At 46.4% G+C, this 24,907-nt stretch overlaps 1 protein-coding gene and 1 long non-coding RNA gene across 2 annotated transcripts in view; one reads left to right on the top strand and one right to left on the bottom strand.

Annotated features, from left to right (window-relative positions):
* Window positions 1-14,715, bottom strand: part of Eif4e3 (eukaryotic translation initiation factor 4E family member 3) — a 42,229-nt gene extending 27,514 nt beyond the window's left edge. The window contains exon 1 of the mRNA XM_048438466.3: window positions 14,548-14,715. Coding sequence (XP_048294423.3) covers window positions 14,548-14,672 — 125 coding nt within the window. The 5' untranslated portion in view covers window positions 14,673-14,715. The remainder of the gene's footprint in view (window positions 1-14,547) is intronic.
* A 56-nt stretch (window positions 14,716-14,771) lies between these two features.
* LOC125403230 (uncharacterized) lies at window positions 14,772-20,535 on the top strand. The gene is made up of 3 exons (XR_007232874.3): window positions 14,772-15,689; window positions 18,272-18,403; window positions 20,052-20,535. It is a non-coding gene; the product is annotated as an uncharacterized LOC125403230 (long non-coding RNA).
* Window positions 20,536-24,907: the final 4,372 nt, after the last annotated feature.

The raw sequence follows: 24,907 nt of genomic DNA, 5'->3' as shown, positions 1-24,907 counted from the left end.
TAAGAAAGGTACTGGACACTATAAACCACATAGTAAAAGGTATAAAAATATCCTATGACCATGAAGGCATTGTTCAGGACTTCAGATAAAAAAAAAAAAAACTGTCTGCTTTGCCAATGGCAATGAGAATGCATCCTCCTCTTCTGGGTGATAGATTTAAAACCCTATAACCCCCTGGCCATAAATACCCACACACCCCTGGGAAACAGAGGATTGTTCAGTTATTTTAGAGAATACTATGAACAATCAGTCTTGGCCTCACCCCTGAATTTCTTGCCTAAAATCAAACCAAACTCTCAGTAGTTTCCCTTGAGCTCATGCAAGCAGCTCTTGTGAACTGTATGGCCATAATACATTAATCTCTAGTTTCTATATGTTCCACTAGATGGCAACACACTACAGGTTTACACTCTGGGAGAAAAATCATGCACCTAGACTGGCTTTCCAGTACAGTTCCTGGATTGGGGTGTGCCTATCTTTACGTAGTCAGACGTTCTGTTAGCACTACTGTTTCTCTTTCTTCCTGCTGATTTAGCAGTTTGTGCTCAAAGGCACTGGGATCCTTGTTAGCATCAGGGCCAAGACGCTACTTCAGCACACAGACAGTGTTCAAAAGCCCGTGTCTGGCTGTGGGTGAGGAATCAAGGGCTGCTAAAAGGGGAAATACTCTACTCATAATTGACATTATAGGATTTGGAATCTATAAAAGAACACCCTTCACCAGGCACTGACCCTAGTAATGACCCTAAGAGATACAGTCGCAGGGGTCGTCAACGTGGGACACTTTCCAGAGACTTGTTATGTACCATATCCTAGAGATGTAGAGAAAACCCACAGCAGCTCTAATGCAGAGGTGATGAGAAGGCAAAGACCCTGGGGACAGGGCTCCACTGTCCACATTCAGGACCATGACGGACCAATGAAAACTTCAGAGCTGGGGGCAATGGCTCAGAGGGGAAGTGCTTGCCCTGTAAACAGAAGGGCCAGAGTTCAGACCTTCAGCATCCATGTGAAAGCTAGTGGCGGTGACAGACATCTGTAACTCTAGTACTGGGAGAGCAGGGACAAGTGAATCCCAAGGGCTTGATGGTCAGTCATCTTGCTGAAATGGCAAACCCCAGGCTCAGTGAGAGATCACCCTATCTCAAAACATAAGGTAGAGAGCAACAGAGGAAGACATACATCAACCTCTGGCTTCACGTATGCACATGTGGGCTTGCACAATGGTATCCATATAGATACATCACACACACACACAAATCAAAACATTAAAATGCATTTTTGAACATAGTTCCCTTGTCTAGAGGTCAGTAAGGAAGCAATTATAAATTAGTTTAGGGGAAAGATGTCTTATTACCCATGAGGCAGGTAAATTCTAATAATCAAGCCATGAGTGTATAATTATTTCCTAACTGCAAATTTTATGACTTTATTTTTTACAAAGTAAAACCACGAGCCCAGCTGTGGTGGTGCACACCTTTAATCCCAGCACTTGGGCGGCAGATGCAAGCAGATCTTTGTGAGTTCAAGGCCAGTCTGGTCTACAGAGTGAGTTACAGGACAACCAGGACTACACACAGAAACCCCATCTTGAAAAACTTAAGAAAAAGAAAGAAAGAAAAGTAAAACTATTATCACAAAACATAATTGTCTTTTTGTATCAGGTGCCACCTAAGCTGACCTGAGTGAATGGTGACAATGAACACACAGGGACCAGCACACTGGTGAGAACAGCAGTTGCCTGAACCTCAAAGCAACCCACCAGGCCACATGGATGGTCTGGACTGTGGTCACTACAGCATCTACTTGGACAAAGACAAATATGCTACATTAAGCAGGTTATTGCACCCACAGACTATAAAGACATTGGGGAAAAAAACTGAAAGAATATGAAAATCAACTGGCACTTAATCCAACTAGCTTTTCTTTCTTTGTGCAGCCTGGATGACTGCTCTCTCAAGTACATCCAGCAAATTTATTCCCAGATCCTACAAGCACGTTAGTCAGGACTCCTTCCACAGCTGCACTTAGGAAGCGAACAGGTGAGAGCCTAAGGTAGGGAATGAATTCCGCAGCTTTTTACTCTGCAGAATAAAATTATATGTTTGAAATTCTCACTGGTTTTCAAAGCTACTCTTCAATTTAAAATAGCTTAGAATATTATGTGAGTATTCACTTTGGACATCATCATGTCAAATTATACAAATCAAACATGCAGGTGGTAGCTACCATTTAACTTTTAAAAGTCACTGCTGGTCTCTGGGGCTCTTTTACAATCCTTGTTTCTAGTCTGGTCTCCTCCTGATACTCCCGGGGAAGAGACAATTATACAAGTCACTTAAGGTCTCTGTTTCTCTGTCCAAGTAGAAGATTCTGAGTTTCCAGAGCTCAGGAGAAGCATCTGAAAGGAGGCAATTAGGCTGTACTCACCAGTGGGAGACAGCAGAGTCGGCAGCCAATGTGAGGTGGCTCCGCTGCTGAGTGATACAGTCCTGCGGGGGCCCTATAGATTACAGTAGTGCTTGTGACCATTTTACGGTGAGCACTCTGGGGCTCAGGGAGGCATGGCATCCCAAGGATGTAAACATTTAACAAAACCAGGTGATGTGCTTCTGATGGCTGTTCCTCATCCCACATCATAGAGCTGCCAGGTCATGTCACAGCAATTACAAAACCTGGGTTTCACACAAGCCAAGCATGTGCTCTACAACTGAGCTGCACCCAGCTCCGCACTTCCTTTTCAGTGTATACACTGTGTGTGCATGGGTGTACCAGGGTATCTCCATTAATCACTCTCCACTGTAGTTTTGAAGGCAGGGTCTCTCACTAAACCTGGAGCTCGCCAACTGACTAGGCTGGCTGATCAGCAAGTGTCTGGGATCCTCCTGTGTCCAGTATGCTGCACTGAAATTGCAGATGTGGTTATCACACCTGGCTCTTTACATGAGGGCTGGGGACTGGCACCCAACTCCTCACGCCTGTATAGCAAGCACTAACTCTCTCACCCACACATGCATTTCTAAAAGAAAACAAAAAGGTACCTTTTTTTCTGTTTGCATGTGTGGTAAGTGTGTGTGCACGCATGTGCTACGCTCACCCATATGTGCATGCATGGAGGTCAGAAGTTGATGTCAGATGTCTTCCTCTATATTTCTCCGCTTCTGTTTATTTATTTTTCTGAAACAGGGTCCTTCACTGAACTTGGAGATTGCTGTTGGGGCTACATTAGTTGGTCAGTAAATCTCCAGAGTTCTCCTGTCTCAGTTCCCCAGTGCTGGTGGGGGGTTAGCGGCAGGGAGTTACAAGTGCACTGTGCCTGGCTTTCACACAGGTGTTGAGGATCTAAGATCAGATCCTCATGGTGCCCAGTAAGCGCTTTAGCCACTGAGCCAGCCCCTCGGCCCTATTCAGCGTCATTTCCTAAGGGATCTCGGTGTGTTCTCAACACGGCCATTATTTTTGCTTAATCTTAGTTTTAATTCAAAAGTATGTCTGTGTGAATTAGAAGACATGGTTTAAAACAGTTTTTCCAATGAAGCGGGGTAGGAAAGATCCTCATGACATTCAACAGAAACATCCATGGCCATAGCCATCCTCTGATAGGCTGACAGCTAGATACCAATGCATCAGGGCTAGGAGGAAATGTCAGGCTCCACAGGACTCAGTGCGGTAGTTAGAATGCAAACTATCCCTGTTTGAAGAAATGTACCTAACTGCTGGCATTCTTTGGGGGTGGGGTAAGGGGACCTTGAGGAAGTAGAGCTTTGCTGGATAGAAGTGCATTACTGGGGGTGGGCTTTGAAAGCTTATTGCCTTGTCCATCTTCCTGTTCTCTCTGTTCCCTGTGTGCAGATGAAATGGGACCAGACAGCTTTTTACTCCTGTGGCCCTGCAATGCCTTTCCCTGCTGTGATGGACTCTAGCTTCCCAGGAACCCTAAGCAAAAAATAAACCCCTTCTCTCCCAGGTTACACTTGATCATGGTGTTTGACCCCAGCAACTGTAAAGTAGACAGTCAGGTTCCCAGTTACTTCAGGAAGGAAGTTGTGGTTCTCATCTGATGGGTCTCATCTAGCTGCTGGGTGGTTTCATAAGGATCTGTCTGGCGTACTAATACAACAGCATTGTCAGGACTGCATTAGCTCGGTTGGTCAGTGCAGGTTTGCTGTTCTAGTCACCAGACTTGCTCCCAACAGTCACTAAAACAACTGCGGTGTCTCAACCTCACCCCTGAACCTCAGGCTTCCTTACCAAGCAAGATTGAGCCACAGTCACAAGTTCATTTTAGCAGGGCAAAGCAGCCAAGGTTTTCAAGTGACCCGCCTCATAGGCAGGTCAACGTGCACTGGATTTGCTGACTCAAGGTGCTCCATCTGCTGTCATCCTACTGGGACTGCTTTTCCCCTTCATTACTGAGGACTGAACCTCGGCAACTGGGTTACATCCTCATCACTGTTTTGTTTGTCCGTTTGCTTTTTGTAAAGATGCATTTTGACACAAGGTCTCACTATGTTGTCCAGGCTGACCTTAAACTTGAAATCCTTTTGCCTCGGCTTCCTGAGTAGTTGGGACTACCGGCTTGTGGCTGCTTCTCGAAAAGGCAATGCAGACTGAGTCAGGCTACGGCCACACAAACGACTGAAGGGCAAAGATGTATATTAGCTTTCAAATAAGACGTTCTTACCGAAACCAACCACATAGGCAACATCCGCCTTTATTATATCTTTTACCTTACCGATATCAAAGATCCCTTTCTCCACACAGAATACTATAATACTACTAATTGAAGCCCTCTGCCTGCAGACCAGGGTGTTCATCTGGAACAGCAGTGACCCAGATGATCAAAGGCAACACTGGGAGGCATTTTGTGTTGCTATAAATAAACAGGCGAACCTCCCAGAACGCACAAGACACAATGCCCCACAATCTAGAAGCTTCTGGTACAAAATCCATAGTATAGAAAGCCATGATGTAGACATGGAAGAGTCTCAGAGAATTTAAGATTTAATCACACTACAAAGATTCATGACTACCTCTTTTGGAGCTGAGGACAGTGATGATCATTCTAGGCAAAGCCCTTGTCCCGTGGCGAATATGTTCTACAGATGGCACCTCTGTTTTCTGAATCCCCCATCCTCACCCCCAAGCTCCTGGAAGCACAGGAGCAAAGTAGGGACCTGTTTGATTTTCCCAGGAGAGAAGAAGGGAAAGAAACCTGACAGGGGAGGACGGATGCCCACTGTGGTCGTTCCCAGCAGACCACAGATGTGGACCATCACACAACCTAGGATCAGGCCTGTAGTTCAGTTCTCTGGAATCTACAGGATAGAGAGAGAATGCCCCTGGGAATCAGACTCCAGATTTTGAATTGTTCTATCCAAGTTCAATCTGTCTGCCCTCTACGTAACAGTTGTGAGGCAATCCCAGCCTCCTTTTATTGATCATGTATGAGCTCTGATTCGTAACGCAATTCTGCTAGATGGGCATCACAACCTACAGGTACGGAGCAGGAAACAGAGATTCAGCATGCTCGTTTTGAAGCAGAGGTTCTGGATTCTCCATCTGCTTTCTCTAGAGCCACAGCCTTCCTGGCTTCCTCTTAGGATTACACTACTTCTCAATAGAGACTGAGGCATCCCTGACAGCACGGTGACCCACAGAGCAGGTGCGGTAGCAAATACCTCCCTCCTCCTACATAACTACCCTTGCCCAGTCTCTGTCCTTTGCTGCACTGAGGCAGGCAAGGTAGCAATGCCCGGTAATACAAGTAGCATAGCTTTGGAGGAAGAACATTCTAGGGACGGGCACAGGAGGAAGACAACACACCCAACAAAGGCCCAGAGAGGAAAACTATAGAGACTAATTACCCCCATCATCAACAGCTCCCAGGTCGAGCCCAGTTCTGCCACTAGCCTCATCCTCTACTTTGCCCCTCTAGAAATAGCCTGTACCTACTGCTTTTCTGCCTGGACACATGAGTTAGTGCTGGTGGACGTCTCTTACACAGTGTGTCTAAAACGCATCTGATCAGCAGTAGTTAACCGACGTCACCCTCTGAAGAGATATACACAGAGATGCCAACTAAAAACAGGGAAAAGGCCACACAAATAGCTGAGAGCCTCTTGTGTCGGTTGGCAGAGAGGACACCCACCAGACTCTCCCAGCCTTGGGTTGCTGCCATGGCTGTCCCCTTGTGAACTTAGTTAATTAAGAAACTATTGGTTAAGGCAGAAGGGACCTGGGGCCTGCCAAGTCAGTGATTAATGTGAAGATGTCAGAGAGTTGTTTGTGTTACTTAAGACCAAATTTCAAGCTCCCTCTTTCTATCACTCCTGTGTCTCTGATTTAGCAGGATAAAACAGAGGGATCTTAACATTCTGTTTTATAAAACTGGTGAAAGCCTTTTTTCACTTGGAGTCAGGAAGATGCAGGGAACTCAGTCATACTGGATCAACTGTTCTACTTAAATGGTTCCCAGGCACCAGAGCACCACTGGCATACAAAATTTTAATAAGCTACTTACAAACCACATTTACTCATTCAAACAGATGCCTGGGACTCTTCACAAGAATACTCCTCACTGACATCTCCAATGTCTGGAATCCCGTTGTCCTCTTTATTTCTTTATGAGTTACACGTGCCAGTCCCTGAGGAGATGACACGTCTTCTGTACATGCATGTCACGCTCTGCCTCCACTTTGCAGATAAGAACATTAAGGCTGGGCTGGTATAGGAGCTCACTAAATGACACACAGCTGGCAATGGCAGAACTGAGACTTGAGCCATAGCTGGCTGACATCTTGAGTCTTGAAGAACCCACCTGCATCAAGCATGGACCAAACTGCCACACCTTGCAATCCTGACCTGGACATCCCAGATGAAAACTCTCCGTGAAGGTGCACTGTGGTGATATTTTGTTTGTGCTGTAAGAAATAAAGCTTTTCTGAAGATTGGAGTGCAGAGCTAGTCATACTGGTTAACCATAGAGGCCAGGCAGTGGTGGCACATACTTTTAATCTCAGCACTCAGGAGACAGAGACAGACAAACCTCTGTGAGTTCAAGGCCACCCTGGGCTACTGGATATTGAATCAGTCTAAAAGAGGAACAGAGCTCACACCTTTTATGCTAGCACTAGGGAGGTGGAGACAGGAGTGAAAGGGCTGGGCAGAGATAGAGTTCGGTGCATTCAGTCTGAGGATTTGTACAGCTAGGATCTTGCCCATTTTGGTTTAAGGATTCAGAAGAGGTAAAAGGTCTCTTTAATGGCTGGCTCCTTTACTTCTCTGATCTTTCAGCATTTACCCCAATATCTGACTCCAGGTTTTTATTATTAAGACCAATTAGAATTCGAGCTACAATGCACCTTTAAAGATACGGCCACAGCAGGTGGAGCTTGGAGCCAGTTCCTACTGACTTACCCATGGCCACGGCACCACTCCTCAGCCATCTAGATACTCAGTGAAGCTTCTCACAAGGCAAAAGTGCCGCCAAGCTTTCCCGTACTCTACATGGACCTTGGTGACCCGAGGTGTGATCAGTCTACAAGCAGCAGCTCCAGGGAGCTTGTTGGAGGCAGGGACAGTCTAGGTCCCAGACATGCTAAGTCACTGGGGTTTCCAATACTCCTTCTAGTCATGTTGGCCATTATCATCTGAATAAATCATCACAAAAGATTCAAACACCTTGTATGGTAATAAAGTTCAGTGAGTAGCAGCGTCATGAGTAAAATGTAAAAATCTCTTACAGAGCCCTCAGCACCACCCAAAGACATCACCAAGGCAACGGGGTCAATGATTATGAAGGATGGTCCTGTTTGGGAGCTTAGATGTGGGGTTTCAGACTGGGTTCTCTTTATTCTCTGCATTAACCACCACCCCCCGTGTGTATGTGTGTGCACGCATGCATGTGACATGTATGATATAAATACAGACTCAAATGTGAGATGGTTACATGTTGGTCTCTGTTTGGGCTTTGCCTTCCACTCTGAAGTTAGCTGGCCTGAAAGTTTCTGGGGATTCTCCTGTTTCTGCCTGTCTCCTAGCTCCCTGTGTGAGTGCTTGGATCACAGAGACATGTTCTTATGGCTGGCATGAAGTGAGTTCTAGAGATTCAAACTCAGGGTCTCATTCTTGTACAGCATTTGTTTCATCCAATGAATTAGCTCCCAGCTATCTCTGCAAATGTTAATGCAGGGGTCCTTGGCTTAATTATCTCAGTTTCCCCATCTTCGAAGTTAAATGGCTGAAATTAAGAAATTATCTCTAAACCCATGCCATTGCATGGATTACATGAGGGATGAAGTCCTGTTCCCAGGGATCAGTGGTCAAGGGCTCACATCACCATTGGTCACCCAGTACTCTATTCCAGTCCTGCATCTCTCCTGCACTGCTACGTGACCTCAGGCAAGACACGTCTCTGGACCTCAGCGTTTCATCTGTAAGATGTCACCGGGACATCAAATGCAGTATCATGAGGATTTCCTACTTAAGTTTATACAGCACTTGGGTCACTGTTTAACATACAGGAGTACCATGTATGTCATACTAACAGGCTAAGACGGGTAGAGACAGTTTACAGCTTTGTACAGTACGATGTCTCCAATTATATGCCCACTGCACACACACTTTGTGAAAAACATGAATGATGACAACGTTCCACGTCCTACAGGAGATTATTTCATTTTAGCCCAGAGAACAAATCTGAAGGGGGACGGCTTCAAAGCCAGGGACGCGTCCGTCGAAATCCACCCTTCCCAAGCAATTTACATCAACATCGGGCTCAGCTGTCAGAAAACACACACAGGCCCAGCTCCATGATTAAGTACGCCCCTCGTACATCATTCACCCCATTAAAGATGAATTCACTGTAATCACTTTTAGATAGATCTGTGGCTTGCGGCTACATCAGTTTTCTGTTTGAGAGTCACACATAAAAAGGGGCTGGGCTTGTTGCTGACAGCAATGCATCTGCGGAAGCTGTCCGCGCAAGCCGAGCGTTCTACATGTTTATCCGGCTTTGATTTCTCCCTGCCTCCGAAGGCTGTCACTCCTGCTCCACAGTAGCCATGGGGCTCTTTTCATCTGGACCTACAATTAATCCTCTGGGGCCAGAAGTCAGGTGCAGACAACACAAGTTCACGGACCCCGCTAGGACTGACTGACTCCTGAGACATCTTCACGCAGCATCGCTATTCTTGCCCGCCGCCTCGGGTTTAAGAATAAGTCAATGGCATCTAGAATATGCTAAGTGGGAAGATAGCTTTTGTCTGAACCGTCACTACCAGCCAAGGATGAGTAACTTTTCAAAGTGAGGATGAAGATCACATTGAAGGCTCTGGGCTATTATGCAAGAAGTATCCACTTGTCCACATGTGGAGAAGCCATGCATCCCCTAGGGAAGGACACTGACTGCCAGACAGATCAATACCAAAGTCTTCTACAAAAATAAAACCCACAGCCACTCAGAGAGTCTGTGGAGATATAAGAGCAAGAAGGGGAGAGAAGGAGTATCTCAATGTGAGTCGCTCTCTTCCTGTGTCTCTCCTGACCTCATCCATGCCAGCCACTCAATGAAGAGAGATTATGTGTGGGGAGGTCTCCTTTCCAAGCCTGGTCCCACCTCCATGGGTCAAATTCATGGTGATGGACCACACCATGAGAAGGCATCGGGACGCGTCACACACTCTAAGGTAGGCTTCTTAGAATGTCATCCTTCTGAGCTCTCACTCATGCTCCTGATGTAGGTGGCATGTGAGGTGGCCCACTAGGAGAGAAGGCCACACTGTGGCCATGGCTTCATTCTCATCTATCAGTGATTCCCTTCAATGTGTTCGGTTCACAGAATCAATGCATAGAGAAGTGACATTTCAGTTCAAAAACAGGGACCATTTGTGACAAGTTCATCATCTTCTGTGCCTAGAGGTCTTACTGAGTGGTCCTGGGCAGGGTAGAAACTAAGATTTTAACAGCCCAGGCTGGGGATTCTGATGTAAGAGTGAGAGGATTAGACCTTTAGACACACAAATTTGGTGCAGCTAAGCTGGACAGGGTGGTACATGTAGATAGTAGTCCATGTTTGTGATCAAAACGGAAGTTCAGGGCTGAAGAGATGGCTCAGTAGTTAAGAGCAATGGCTGTCCTTCCAGAGGTCCTGGGTTCGAGTCCCAGCACTCACATCGCAGCTTTAACCTCTTGTGGCCCCTGTGGGCAGTAGACATGCATGTGCTCTACAGATGTACATGTATTAAGTAAAAGGCTCATACACATAACAACAACAACAGCAGTAATAATAACAATATAACAACAACAGCAATGTAAGTCCACAAATATAAAACACCTGCTATGTACCAGGCACTCCCTTTGGTCACAGACCTGAAGATATTAGCATCTTACCATCAAGAATAAGAGACAAAAGATAAACAACCATAATAAGATGCTTGCCTAGAAAGAAATGCTGTGGAGGAACCAAAGAGTAAGCGAATCTGTAAGCATCATGACTCAGGAGCACTGTGTCAGGTGGGCCCTCTAGGCAGACCAGGAGCCATCCTGCATCCCAAACAGCTGGAGCCTAAGAGACAAAGGTCACTAGCAGTGAAGTCCCTAGCAAGACAAGCACCAGAAGTTTGCTGTTACTGGGAGGCGGGGGAAATAAACGGCAGGACTTTGGAATTGGAGAAGGTGATGGCCAGGCCAAAAGGAGAGTTTCGAACTTAAAACAGCAAAACACAAATTGGTACCATAAAGTTTTTTTTTGTTTTGTTTTTTTGTTTTTTTTTTTTTTTTTTTTTGTTTTTTGCAAATATGGCTCATGTCTAAAGCCAGGTGTGGTGGCTCATGCCTGAAATTCCAGCACTCCAGAGGGTTAGGCAGGAGCTACAGATGACCAGGGCCAGCAGAAAGAGTGAGAAGGATATCTTAGACTTTAGTAAGTCTGCTAAGGGTCATTAAGACTACAAAATTACAGCTATGGATAGAACAAGGTACTTATAAAGGAAGATTTGAGGATCAGACAGAAGACAACATTGAGATGCTGATAGTAGGATGGGAATGTGAAGCAACACAGGGGAGCAGAAGAGGAAGCCGCTGGAGAGAAATCAGCTCCATTTGGAGTAATCAGGAGAGCATCCAGACTGTGGACCTCCTGGTTCTTGGCTGTACATGTCTAGACTTGAGAAGAGAACTAAGGGTTGCCCACAGATGTGAAAGAGTGCAATGAGCCACCATAGGAAAACACAGTTGCTACGGTAAGATTCAATGCCATCGTGAAGACTATGCCAGATCTAGAAGCCGAGAAGTGAGCAACAGGATCAGAGCTATGTCCTCTTAGGCTCACATTCTAGAGAGAGACCAGCCAATGGTGAAGATTATAAAGACAAAATGGAACACATCAGGGACACACATGGGGAGGCACGTGTACCCTTCCACATGAGTGGTCAGGGAAGGTCTCACCTAGAAGGTGACATGGGAGCAGAGACTGGAAGGATACCAAGAGCAGACTTGGGAAGGTATTCCAGACAGCGACGGCAGCAGGAGCAGCAGCAACACTAGCAAAGGTCCATGCTTGGGACATGGGAGAAAGAGCAAGGCAGCCAAGGAGTGCAGGGCAGAGGCAGGAGGGAGGGCAGCAGGGCAGTAAGAGTGCTCAGTGGGAGCTGAAGAGCATAGTCTCCCAGTTACTCTTCAGTTTCTGTGCTGGGCAAGGATAGTTACAAATGCCTCCAGGATTTGGGGGCTGAGAAACTGGAAGGACAGAGATGGCATTAACTGTTAACTGCTCATATCTAAGCTCAGAAGACCTCGGCATCTGAGAAGGTGGCATGGTGCACGGGAAGTGGAGACGGGTTGCAGGCTCTACCTGCGGTGTTCTGTCATCTGCTCCAGCAGAAGCTGCAAGCCTGCCTTGTGCCTGGGCGGCAGCTCTCCCTGCGCAGGACAGGCCCAACGGTTGGGTCCTCTGAGAAACAGGAGGAAGGAGGTCTCCGTACAATGGCCAGGAAACACACAGAAACACTAATGGGAGTGAAGGTAAGAACAGAGGGGACAGAGGATCTAAACACCGACAGAAGGGGAAGAAGTCTCTTCATCGGGTGTCCCGACCCACATGCTTACATCGTTAGTTACACAGCCCACTGGTTTTCAACCAAGTAAGGACTTCATGCATATAACTTCTGAAGGGTCCTCCAATTTGCCTAGTGGGGAAATGAATGTAGGCTGTTGGCTTCCTAATACTGAATTCATATCAGCTGTTCTGCAGACCGTGATGCATGTATATGCATACAGAGGCCAAGGGTCAACCTCAGCTGTCTTTCCTCAGTAATGCTGTCTGCCTTGGTCTTTTCCAGACAGGGTCTCTCACTAGGCTGGAGCATACACCAAGTGAGGATAGTCTGGCTGGCCAGTGAGCACTAGTGATCCACTGGTTCCTGCCTCCCCAGTGCTGCACGAGTACCCGTGAGACTATAAGCACCGCATGAGTACTTGTGAGTGCTGCACCGCTATGCCTGGGGAGCGGCAGGGGGATGCAGGAGCTCCTGTGCAACTTACCAGCCCAGCTAGCGCCTCTGCCCCATCAGTTGACACTTACTAAGCTGTTACTCCACGTCAGACACCATGGCTCACAACAGCCCTCTGTGACAAATGCCGCAGCTGTACTCCCTCAACAATGGAGTGCAGCTAGGTGAGCCTGGGCGAGGTGATCGTGGGACTTGCTAAGAGGTAGATGCCAGAAGAAAGCTCCAGGTGGCAGGGCCTTTGGATGCTGTGCATCTCCAGACTGGGGGAAGGCTGGGTTTCCTGCGGGGCTCTCACCCCACTCTCTGCAATGTCACTTCCCTGAGGGAAAATCCTAACTTCTAGAACTTGAGATTTTCACAGCCCTGAGGGTGGGTGGAGCATCTATAAATACATAGAGTCTCAGAGAAGTAAAATAAAGTTCAATAAAAAATTATGAGATGATGGATCAGGCATAATGTTGAAACTAGTTATAATTTCTAAATGAATACGGTGTCTCTATTAAAGGTTTAGGCACCTACAGAAAGAACACATTTCATTTATTGACTTCTTAGAGGGGGAAAATGTGCAAATCAATATAAGGCATAATTTGTGCTTTTATTAGAGCTACCTATTCTTAGGGCTATTCTCTGCCCCAGGGCTAGGAATTGAACCCAGGGCCTGGTTCGTGATGGCCCCACCACCGAGATACACCACCAGCCTACCTATTCTTGTGTTAAAAGACATTAGATGCTTTTGTATAGCACATTTGGGAATACAGCATTGATACCTTAGAATAGTCCTAAAATATGCCACTCTAAGTGGACTAAATCTACTGAAGGTGGTGTTCTCTCCATCCTGGTCATCTTTCTCCTGGTCAGCCAGTCTGAAGTTTGGACCATAGGCCCAGGTAACAACTGTACTGTAAGAGGACCCATTTGAAAACAAAGACATGACTTCATTTTGCTAGTGACTGCTAAACCCCAAAATCACTCCTGTTATGACAGTCAAATGCTGGAATCTCAGAATGAAAGTGAAAATGTTTTGCAAACGAGACTCACCCCCACCCCCAACTTCTCTGGGTCCCAGGAAAACAATTGGCTCTAGGTGTCAATTCTTTGAGGTAGGTGCTAATCCACCAGTAAAAGAAATGTTTTCACTTAAAAACAGCAGTATCGTTTAAAAAGAAACTGGCTGGCATCTGGTGCTAAACTGAAAAAAAAATCAATTAATTAAAAAAATATCAGTGTAGACTGTAAGACGAAGTCTCTCCGGAAACTGTCACATACATTTCCTCCTAACTCTGAAACCATGGTAGACACAGTTTTTACCAAAACTTCCCACACACTTTTGGAAACAACTTGAGCTATCATTACTCACACAGATGACAGGTGTTAAGATGACAGGATATCCACGCATCTATCCATGCACCAAGACTAGGTGTCCTACCACCACTCAGGCACAGTACTAGGTGCGGGACTCTGCATACATTAAGTCTGCCCCTGCTCTGTGCATCTCGCTCAGGGCAAGCAATGGAGGGCTGGAAACAAACTGAAAATAAGTTGGAAGAACTTATTTTCACGCTGGAAGAACGCGATGGCGTTGAGCACTGTGAAGAAAAACAAGGTAGGATGGAGACCCGGGACAGTAAGAGAAGTTTCTATTTTAGACAGGGATGCCGCTGAGGCCTCTCGGGGACGAGGGCACCTGAGCTGTCCCCCACAAAACTGTCCCTCACAAAGCTGTCCTGAATCACTGAAGTCCCTGCCCACTCCAGACCGCCCCCTGCCTGGGCCAGAGGCGCAGGTGCCCGCAGCGAGGTCCCAGCCCCTCCCGCACGACTTTTGACTGCAGTCGCCGAGAAGGTCGCAGCAAGCCCAGTGCCCCGGGGGACACGCGGGGCAGCCTCTCCCGGCTCGCCGCGACTCTGGGCCAGGTTGGCTGGATACTATCCGGGGACGTGCGAAACTCTGCTTGCGCCCGCGCGAGACCCCCCCGGCAGCGGCGCGCGTGGGGCGAGGACGCGGTCGAGACAAAGCGGCGGGGCGCGGCCCTCACCTGTCCAGCCAGAAGGTCCAGGGAGAGTGCAGCGGGACGCCGCCCACTTCGGGCCGCAGATTCGACTGCGGCAGGCCGAGAGACTCGTCAGCCCTGGGGGGCGCGGCGGCCGGGGTCAGCGCCATGTTCTCCGCCGGCCAGGCCGCGGACGCGAGGACCCGAGAGCCTGGTAGTCTCCCGGCGCCAGCCCCGCCCCGCCCCGCGCCCCGCCCCTCCCCGGCCGGCCTCGGCCCTGCCCCAGCCCAACAAAGGCCAGCCCGCCCGGGCTGAGCAGGAGACCCGAGGAAGAAGGGCAGAAAAACAGTCACCCGCCTGACCGCACAGCTGGGACCAACGGCAGATGGAAGGTCTGGTCAATGGCTCAATGCGGATGGAGTCTCAGAGTCCAACAGTGCGAGGGAGGAAGGAGAGATGGCTTGACATACCAACAATCTGAAGGCTGTATGGATGGGAAGGCTGGCAGATGGCTAGAAGAGGCACGGAGGGATGGAAGGGCAGATGGAAGCACAGTTGGAAATGGCAGATAGATGGAGAGAGGACCAATGGCCGGACAGATAAAGAGGCTCCAATGTCTGAGAGTGCAGGAACAAGGTATTAGACAAAGATGGAATCTGGCAACACTGAGACCACGGAGTATTGAAGCTTTGTATGCCTAGTGGTGAGAATAAAGTTGCCTATCTGTGTATTTAAGGAACCAGGCTATCTTCCTTCCCTCTCCTCAGAATGGGTCAAAGTTCTTCAAGTCTGCCTCCAAGCATGGCAGAGGAAGGAGGAGGAAGCTGCAGTTCTGTTCACAACAGCCTACACGTGTGAAAATCCAGGAAGTCACTGTAGCCATCAGACTCCTGAGTTCACAATAAGAGGAACCCTCAAGCAAGGATTCTCCTAGAGCTCTGTTACTTTCTCCAGGCCTGGAGGCATGCTAGGAGCCCTGGACAACTCCTTTAACACACATTTTGAGACAGAATCTTTCTGGCCTCCAATAGCTGGGGTCACCCAAATCCATTTTCTACCTGACAGCATTCATTTTGCATTCTGCTTGAGGGAGAAGATCTGGAGAACACAATGGGATGGGGACTTTATAGGTTCATGACAGGTTGTCCTGAACCCAGGACCTCTGCCTTCCCCATGAACTTGGCAAGGTAAGATCAAATGATAGCAGAACAGTATGTGTGCTTTGCGATCCCTTCTTGAAATGCAACTTCCATGTAGCACAAGGTTCTGGAAATGTGACTATTTGATCCAGTCTTCCATCACTGAGGTACTAGGTTCCACCCGACCAGATGCATCTGTTGCCTTACGTCCCTTTAGCCTTTTCACAAGAGCACATACACAGCATTGTTAGAGCCTTTCTGAGAGCTCTACCCTATTAGCTTGTGTACCCCAACAATAATGTGATGCGGAGGGTACCGTCCACCCATCTTACAGATGTGAGACAGAGTAGGCAGGTTAACCCTAGGTCACATGACTAGAACATGGCAGAGCTGGGTTTTGAACAGGTGTGTTGAGACTCTAGAATTTAGGGTTTCCACTGCCAGGCTCTTCTGCCCATATAAATGAAAAATAAAGGTCTAGAGAGTAAAAATAAGTCGAGAAGAGAGAGGTCTTTTTCCCTCCAAAGGCGATCAATCTGCCTCCCAGAGGAAACTGCTACTCACAGCTTCTGGAAAAATACACATCTGTGCATACAAACATACATCTCAATTTATAAACTGTATCTCTCAGTCTTTTTATAGAGAAGAATATGCATTTAACATCAATGCTGCACTTTCTTTTCTTATTCAACATTATGTCTCTGAACATTTTTCCACATCAAAACACACAGATCTACTTCACCACCAGGGTGTCAACAGGACTTATTGTAAAGACGTAGCCTCCAACAGTATGGACTTGCTAGCCATTTTCTTTTCTAAGTTCACTTCACCATGGGCATCTTCATAATTACATCCTCATCTGTACAGGCTTACTTCGGAATGAGTTCGGGGGATGGGAACAGCTGCCTGCATTTAAAAATCTGATACATGTTGCCAAGTCGTACAAGATAAGCACATATCCATGCATGTGAGATATAAATAGCTCCCGACTCTGAGGACTCAGACTTACTAAGTGACATTTATCTGTATGAATTTCTAAGATGTCAGTAGAAAGGATGGCTGCTTTCTAATGATCGGAACTAGCCAAACTGTCGCGGTTTGGCTCTTCCTCACCCCCTGTGACAATCACTCAGCCAGAGAGGTCTAGTTTTAAATGTCTATGCGCAGTTCCCACAAAATAAAAAGTCACAGGATAAATCTCTTCTAGGATTTAGGATTGGAAGTCGTCTGAAAGTTTTTCTGCATTATAAATCACTCTTTCGCCTTAGCTTCTAAGGTGCTCAGAATTACATGAGTCTCTACTTATCCTTTAATGGCCTAACTGGATCTTATATTGTGAAGGCCTGAAATCTATTCGGGAAGTTGGTGATACATAGTGAATAAAATATAAGTGGCCTTAGGTGAATCAGGAATTCAGGTAACACGACCAAGGCAAGGAGAGGCGACGGCGAGCACTTCTGTCCCCTTCCCACCGAACACATGTTGATTCTCATTATGCTTCACAATTATACTTCACTGAAAACAAATGAGGAACATTTCGGTGTATTCCTCACTTCACAAGTAGATGGCAGGAGCCAGAACCTCTGGGTCGATGAGGCACTTAGGGTTCCCCTAAACAAACCCACGGCTACAGGAAAGGAAACTCGAGGCCTGGGGAGGTGAACTGACTTACCTGAGGCCACTGTTCTAGGACATTACAGAAGCAGAACTAGGATGTGGGTCGCTTGAGGTCCAGGCCAAGGTGCTCTCTCATGGCATAACACACAATGCAGATGCCTTGGGGTGGCAGAAGAGAGGAGAAGGTGACCCCACAGCCCCTAGCAACAAAAACAACGGAAAGGACTTGAGGCACTCATAAATAATTAAGCAATTAGCTGCAGCAGTGACTCCCCTCCCCTCCAGTATCCAGTCACCAAGGCAACTTGGGCAGGGTGCCTGCTGGTTGCCTGGTAACAGTGTGGTCTGTTCCCCTGACATGCTCCCTAGGCATCAAAGGATTTGAGAGCTAGGAGGAACCTTCAGCAGGGATCAGCATTCCAACCCCTTCATTTTCCAAATAAGGAAATGGAGGCCCAGAGAAGCTGGGTAACTTGCCCAAGGTCACACAGCTGCTCAGAGGCTCCATTTCTAGTGGCTTTCCATTAGTGTACCAGGGATGCCCCAGGAGGACTACAGATGAGAGAGAAGCTCTTTCTATGGTTTCTAGAAGAACAAGAAAGTGGAAGCCAGTGAGCAAGCAAGAAAAAGACAGAGACCTTGAGTGCTCATGTGCAATTAGCAGGAGCTGGTAATCCCATCAGCCCAACTTTCATCATCACCATGGCAACATGGGTGAGGTGAGTGCTGGTTGCCTAGTAACAAGTGGTCCTCTCTCTTCCACTCATATCCGGCTCCCTGGGAGGCACAGAAACAGTAGGATGTTGGAGTTGGCAGGGAAGGAAAGGCAAGGATGCTAACTCAGTCCCATCCTTTAAACAATAAAGGATGCATGGAGAGACTGTGCAAGTCATACTACTGAGGGCAAACTAGTGACAGTCCCTTCATCTACACATGCTGTCACAGCACCGGGAGGTAAACCTTTTACTCCAAAGTCAGAAAGCGAGTGTAAATGTCTGATGGTTTCTTTGAAGGGAGACATCTCTACCGTGTGTCTACATAATGGGAGTGCTACACACAAAACTCAGCCCAGAGGAGATCCCAGCAGTTAAACTTGGAGTCTCTGAGGCTAGAAAGTTCGAGTCCCGTGTGCCGAGATTCCACATGTGAGTAATGGGCATCCTAAGCCATTGATCCCATAAGCCATCATTAAACGAGAAAACGTGCACATCACAGGGCAGTCACAAAGATGCCGCCAATATCCCACACAATGAATGCCTGCACATCTGCTCTGCAAATGCCACCATCCTAGGCTCTTGAGATCACCAGTGAACAATATAGACAGGAGAAACCTGTGTACCAGTGACCAGGGTGTGTGCAAGTATGCGGCTAGATCTGTAGTCACAGGTTAAGTGTTTGTTGGATGGGTGCAGGCCCTCTGTAGTAAGAAGCCTGCTTGTTTTTCCCGGCCACCCAGAACCGAAATAATCACACAGAAACTATATTTAAATCACTACTTGGCCCACTAGCTCTAGCTTCTTTTTGGCTAACTCTTACATCTTAATTTAACTCATTTCTATTAATCTGTGTATCGCCACGAGGCTGTGGCTTGCCAGGAAAAGTTCTGGCATCTGTGTCCAGTGGATCTACATGGCTTCTCTCTAACTTTGCCTCCTTTCTCCCAGCATTCAGTTTAGCTTCCCTTGACTACCTCTATTCCCTGCGCAGGACCAAGACAGTTTCCTTATTAACCAATGGTATTCACAGCATACAGAAGGCAATCCCACAGCAGCCCTCATTGGCAATATGCTGCTTACATTGCTGGGCTCCTTCTCTGAGGCTGAGAAGTTTCCTGTTTATAGCTTGTGGCGCTTGCTATAAATCCCTGGACTTGCTTCCACCTAGGAACTCCAAAGAAAAAGGATGTCTGTGGCCACTAGGTGGCGGGCCCCAGACTCTCCAGACACAAGGTGAAAAAAGACACAAGCCTGGGGTATCCACCTGCAAAGAGCCTCCAGCAAAATCAGTTGCTTGATTTTAAAGGCATAGCTTTAAGGGGTGGGGGCATGAAACTAGTTGGGGACTCTACTGGGGTGAGGGGAGACTACAGTGTACTTTAACAGCAGTGGCTTTACCTGGGTTTGAACTAGGATTTAGGTGCACTCCATGGACTTGCTGGGCCCATATGTCTCACCCAAGAAAAAGAGATGCTAACAGGAGTTCCCTTTGATATGAGTGTCCTCTTTATAATCTGCACAGAGTAAAAGCTCAACCAGTGTTACGGACCTCAACCAGTGTTAGAGGTTCTGACAGCCCCTGAGGGTCTGGTTCTGAGCCTCAAATGAAAAGAGGCGTAAAAGAAATTGCACTGGACTTGAAGAATGTGGTCTTTTGATCACTGAGCCTAGAAAAATGTAGCAATGAAGCCAGGGCATTCTGAACTCCATCGCCACCCATGTGCCAGTTGGGGGCCATGTCCTGTTTTCTCCACACCTTCTGAGTTGGTGCTCCTTCCTTCTCGAGGATGCCACCCACTCCTGTTTCATTTCTTGAGTTTCAACAAAGGACAGAAAGGGCAGCTACGACACTCCCTTGGCCAGCCTTCCAACCTCCAACCCATGTCATCTGAACAGCAGACACAGCTAGGTCCAAGCCTTCAAACACCAATTCCATGACAGAGCTGTCCTCTTTCCTGAGCTCAGAACTTCTCTAGGGCTGACAGTACCTGTGTATCTGTCCCTCTATTGACCGTCCCTCTGCTCCTCATAGCTTGCCCTGTCTCTCACTTCTCCTTCTGTTGGTTATTTCTTTCAGAGCCCGTGTCACAAGCTTCCTGAATCTACCACACTGGAGTATCTGGTCCCAGAGGGGAAGGCTAGGACCCTCTTCTTCCTGTGTCTGTCCCAGCACACTGCACAGGTCAGCCACCTGCTGGCACACCACCAAGATTTGAAAAAGGTCTATAAAGCATGGTGACAGTCTTGCTCTCAGTGTGCTTGTCTCCTCCTGTCCATGGACAGTATTCTCACCTCCTACGATGTGCTTTGTTTTATTCCCTCCTTGTTCAAATGGCTGTCTCTCCCTGGCTGAGATCTGAATCCTCCAGTCCAGCATCTGAATCCTCCCTACCTCCTCCCACCTTTCCAAACGCAGTTGAAAGTCTATTTCTAAATGTATGTGGATATATACTCATGTGTGTATATAAATAGAGGTGCATACACATACCTCTATTTACATATTCTTGGAACTATGTAAATATATATTGAATATATTTGAAAACATACACAATCCAAGCAAACCCGCCTCTATTCCCTTGGTGTGTCTAAGCTTAGCCTTAACATGAGCTCATGGGGACAGGCCTGGCCCCTCCCCACTCCTGCAGCCCAGTTCCCAGCATCTGCCTGGCTCATGGGAGAATCAGATCTACTGATCCTGTTCGCCCACTCTACATTTGGTCCCCACAATGTGGTGTTTACATCTCCTCCATACCTAAGACTTTTCCTTTCTGCCATTCACAATCTCTAACCACCCTCCCAGTGTCTGGGAGGGTTCCATTGTGTGAGATACAGAGAGATGAGGAGGATTGCCAAGCAGGGACACAAAGTATTCAGTTTAGAAACACACTGGCACAAGGGATGCTGGGAATTAATGCTGTTTGAGTTGTTGCTGTAGAAATAAGGGTCATGTGCCTAGCCTTAGGAACGTCAAGGAAGGAAAGCACCTGTGCTGTGACTGCATGGGGGTCTGTCATTGTTCCCTTAGGCAGTTCTTGCTGCTGGGGTCAGTCTTTTATAGTCTTGGTGGATGGGATAAACATGTTCTCCTTTGCCCCGTTGAAGGAGTTGGCAAAGGCTGCGTAGCATGAGTAACAGTTCATAGCTAGTCAATGAACTATTAGTTACTTTAGAGTTACTAAGTCTTCTGGCCTTCTCACCTGCCCAAGACTGTGCTGGTCTGAGCACTGAATGGTATGTCCTAGTATCCTGCCCTGGGAAACCTGAAAGACTGAAGTAGCTGATCAGCTAGAAGCAGCCTGTAGGTCAGTCAGTCAAAGTGAGAGCTTGCCTCTGAAGACCTCAAAAAAAAATACTATAAAGTAATATTTATAGTGAGGCACTTGAAAATGTCTGAATAGTGATCCCTTCATCAAAGCACCTATTTAAATATTCTATTAAATCATGTGTCTTCTTTCTCCCCTTGGTGTGGTGGTGGTGGTGGCGGCATGGGTATACTATGTGAGTGTGTATATGTTAATGTGTGTTTAGAACTATAGGTTCACATATGCAGTTCTCAGTCCGGTCCACCTTTTTGAGATGGGGTCTCTCACTGGAGCTGGTCTCACTGATTCAGCTAGGTTTGGAGGCCAGTGAGATCCAGGGACCTCCTGTCTCTGCTCAAATGTCTGTGCTCTGATGTTTATGTAGATGCTGAGGATTCAGAACTTGTTTGTTTGTGTGGGCAGGTACTTAACGTTGGAGCCATCTGTCCAGACCAGTCATTTACTTCTCAAGAGTTGAGTATACTAAAGCTTGAGGGTTCACCATCAACTTGATGGGCAATCAATAGGTTAAAACAAATAAAGCAGGATTTAAAATGAAGCAACATTTTAAAAAATAATATAACTGTGCAACATTTTCAGAACCGTAACTTCCATACTAAGTGCTAATCATGAAGATGCTGACAAAGAGTTCAGCTGGGTGAACCTCTACAGTTAGGAAGCCTCCTGACCTGGGGCAAATATCCACAGGAATGATAAACACAGAGAGGCCTGATGATGGCTCGCTTGTTTTTATTTTCCTTCGTTACACAATATACACATACTGTTACATTGTGGGTTGCAGTATTGCTTTAAAAGTTTCTTAGTAACTCTCAGAGGTTATCACCCTGTACCTATTAACAAAGGAGGCCTGTTACAAAACATCAGGTCTGATAGACAATGAGACACCTGGTGGCCCTCTGGTGACTTCATATTGAGTTTTTCAGGCCATAAAGAACTGCTATGGTTGACAATTATTTGGGGATACCAAATAATCACTTTGTTCTCCCAAACTCAGTAGACCCCTCAGAACTAGACTGAATACTCCCACGTTTTTGTTCAATTCCCGGTATTCCTAAAATGCCCAGGGGTCATGTTTTCTTACCATATTGAACTTAAATATTTTATGTTACATTAAGCATAATCTTGTCAATAAACGTAGGGCTGTTATTTCTCAAATTTTGAAAAAGCATTGTTAATGATGCAAATAATTCCCTATTTTTCATTTTGAGAGAAAATCATTAAGAGCACTTTCTTTTCAAGAACAGAATTTAGCTGTAAGAGGACACAGACCATTCATAAAGACAGACATAAATTAGTAGTGGAGAGAGGAGCCCCCTTTAGAGAGTCAATGGAAATGAACAGTAGACTCACTCCTTCACACATCAAACAGCATCTTAATAAGTCGGGGCATTGTGGCTGTTGATTTAATTTAATGGGAAGATTCCAGAAAATGACTATGACTTGACCGTTGGCAGCGTCCTCATTTCCTATGGCCATCGGCATTTGCCTGGGGAGGCCTCTCCTTTCATTCTGGAGGAGATTCACCTCTAAAATGGGCTCAAGGCCCTAACTCTCAAAAGCAGCCCATGTTAAAGGTAGGGGAAAAGACCCGAATAGAATTAAATTGTCAGAATGAAGAAAGTGGTCAAGTCCTTTATCAAAGACAGAATCAAAATACTTCTTTTACCAGGCAATCTGGTAAGTACAGGTTGTCATGGAAACAGGATGTATTCCGATTTTAGGAGGAATGACATTGTTCATCTAACTAGGTGTTCATCTCTTCTAAATGAGGAGAAATTGTTGTAGCTGAAATCCATTATATTTCCTTCAAATCTGCATTAAAAACAACCATCTTTTTCTTTTATATAGGAATGCACAGACACAGAGCCCCTCTCTCATAAAACAGAATTAAAACTACTTCCAAAAGAATTGGTGTGTAAATAAAAAGACATAAAATGAAAATGAGCCCTGTAATATAAACCTATCACTGTGAAGCTGGGAGAGTGGGAGCCAGACAGTAAAATATAAAGCCTCCTACCCACTACAGGGCAAGCTCTTCTTCAGTAGCATTAGCAACTAGTCTGAATAGCTGTCTGGAAGTTAAGGTGACTTGCTAACAGGCCTGATGTCAGCCCTGAATTCCTAGTGGGTCCATAAAAGGGAGAGAATGCTGAGGTGGGTGGCAGTTTCTACTCGTCATCCATGGCTGGAAACATGAAATGCAAGCTGTTTATATGAGGCAGCCTGAAGATCTTTCTCGATCAAAGCAACCTAGAAAAACAGTTTTTCCTTTCTTTTTCTTTTCCAGGTAAAAAATAATTTCTCTATCTCTCCCACAAAAAAAGAGAAATATTTGTATGTGGGTCTTCTTTTTCAGCTATGCACAGGTCTCAAAGCATCCCTGGTGCAGGCACTCAGGACAATAGTAACATATTACAATAAAAATAGAAACAGCTCCAACATATATAAAGAACACTTTAAACTCAATATGAACATGAATGACCTGACGAGAGAAAGAACAAACAGTGGACATATCACTGAAGACATACAGGCAGCAAGCAGCATACGGAAATATGCTCAACATCCTATGTCACTGAGAAACCGCAAATTCAAACAATGACATCATTTATTAGAATGACTAAAACCTCAAAACTGGCCCCTGATGCAAGCAAATGCTGGCCAAGATATGGAGCAGCAGGGACTCCCATTCATTCTTGGGCCTGCTGAATGGTACAACCACTTTGAAAGAACCCTTAGCACCCTACAAAGCAAGGAGCCCTGTTCTCAGAAGACCCAGCAATCGCACCCCGGTTCTTCATTTGAGTTACTAAGTCACAGACAAACGTTTACAGCAGCTATACTCATGACTGCCACAAGTTAGAGGAAAAGGTGACTCAGTGGACGAGTTGACAGTGCAATAGTACTGACCACTAAAGAGAAGTGTGCTTGTTTTTAAACCATTAAAAGACATGGGAGAACATTAAGCACACTTTTTTTGTTGAAAGAAATCAATCTGAAAAGGTCACACACTGTGTGAACCCAAGTCTGTAACACTTTGGACAAGAAAACTATGGGGACAATTAAAGATGAGTGGGCTCCTGGAAGGAAGAAGGAGATGAGCAAGAGGTAAGCGGGGCCTTTTAAGGCCATGAGACTATTCTCTAGGTTACCACAGTGGTGGACATGTGTCATTACGTATCTGCCAAAGCGAGCAGAAGTTGGACTAGGAGCAGAGCTTAAGGTGATGATGTGTGGCAATGCAACAGCAGTGATTTCAGAGGATGCACTCTGGTGCGAGATGAGGCATTAAGGGGAGGGGTGGAATGCATGCGGAAGAGCCCTGTATTTTCTGCCAAATTTTGCTGTGAAGTTTAAATTATTTTAATAAGTAAAACTGTCAGCATGACAGCGTGTGCCAGAGGATATTCTGAAGAAACAGAGGCTGGAGGATCATGAATCACAGTCCAGCCTGGTCTGCTGTCGAGATGACACAGTGGGTAAGAGGGTACTTGTCACACAAGCATGAAAACCTGAGTTTGGAGTCCCTGGTAAATTCTGGGGCGACTTGAGCACTGTTACCCCAGCCCTGAGAGGCATAGACAAGTAGATTGTGGGAGCATGTTGTTTAGGA

The sequence above is a fragment of the Myodes glareolus genome, chromosome 3 (assembly GCF_982192425.1).
Source record: "Myodes glareolus chromosome 3, mMyoGla1.1, whole genome shotgun sequence".
In the NCBI taxonomy this organism is placed as follows: Eukaryota; Metazoa; Chordata; class Mammalia; order Rodentia; family Cricetidae; genus Myodes; species Myodes glareolus.
This window is presented reverse-complemented; position numbering and strand designations above follow the sequence as displayed.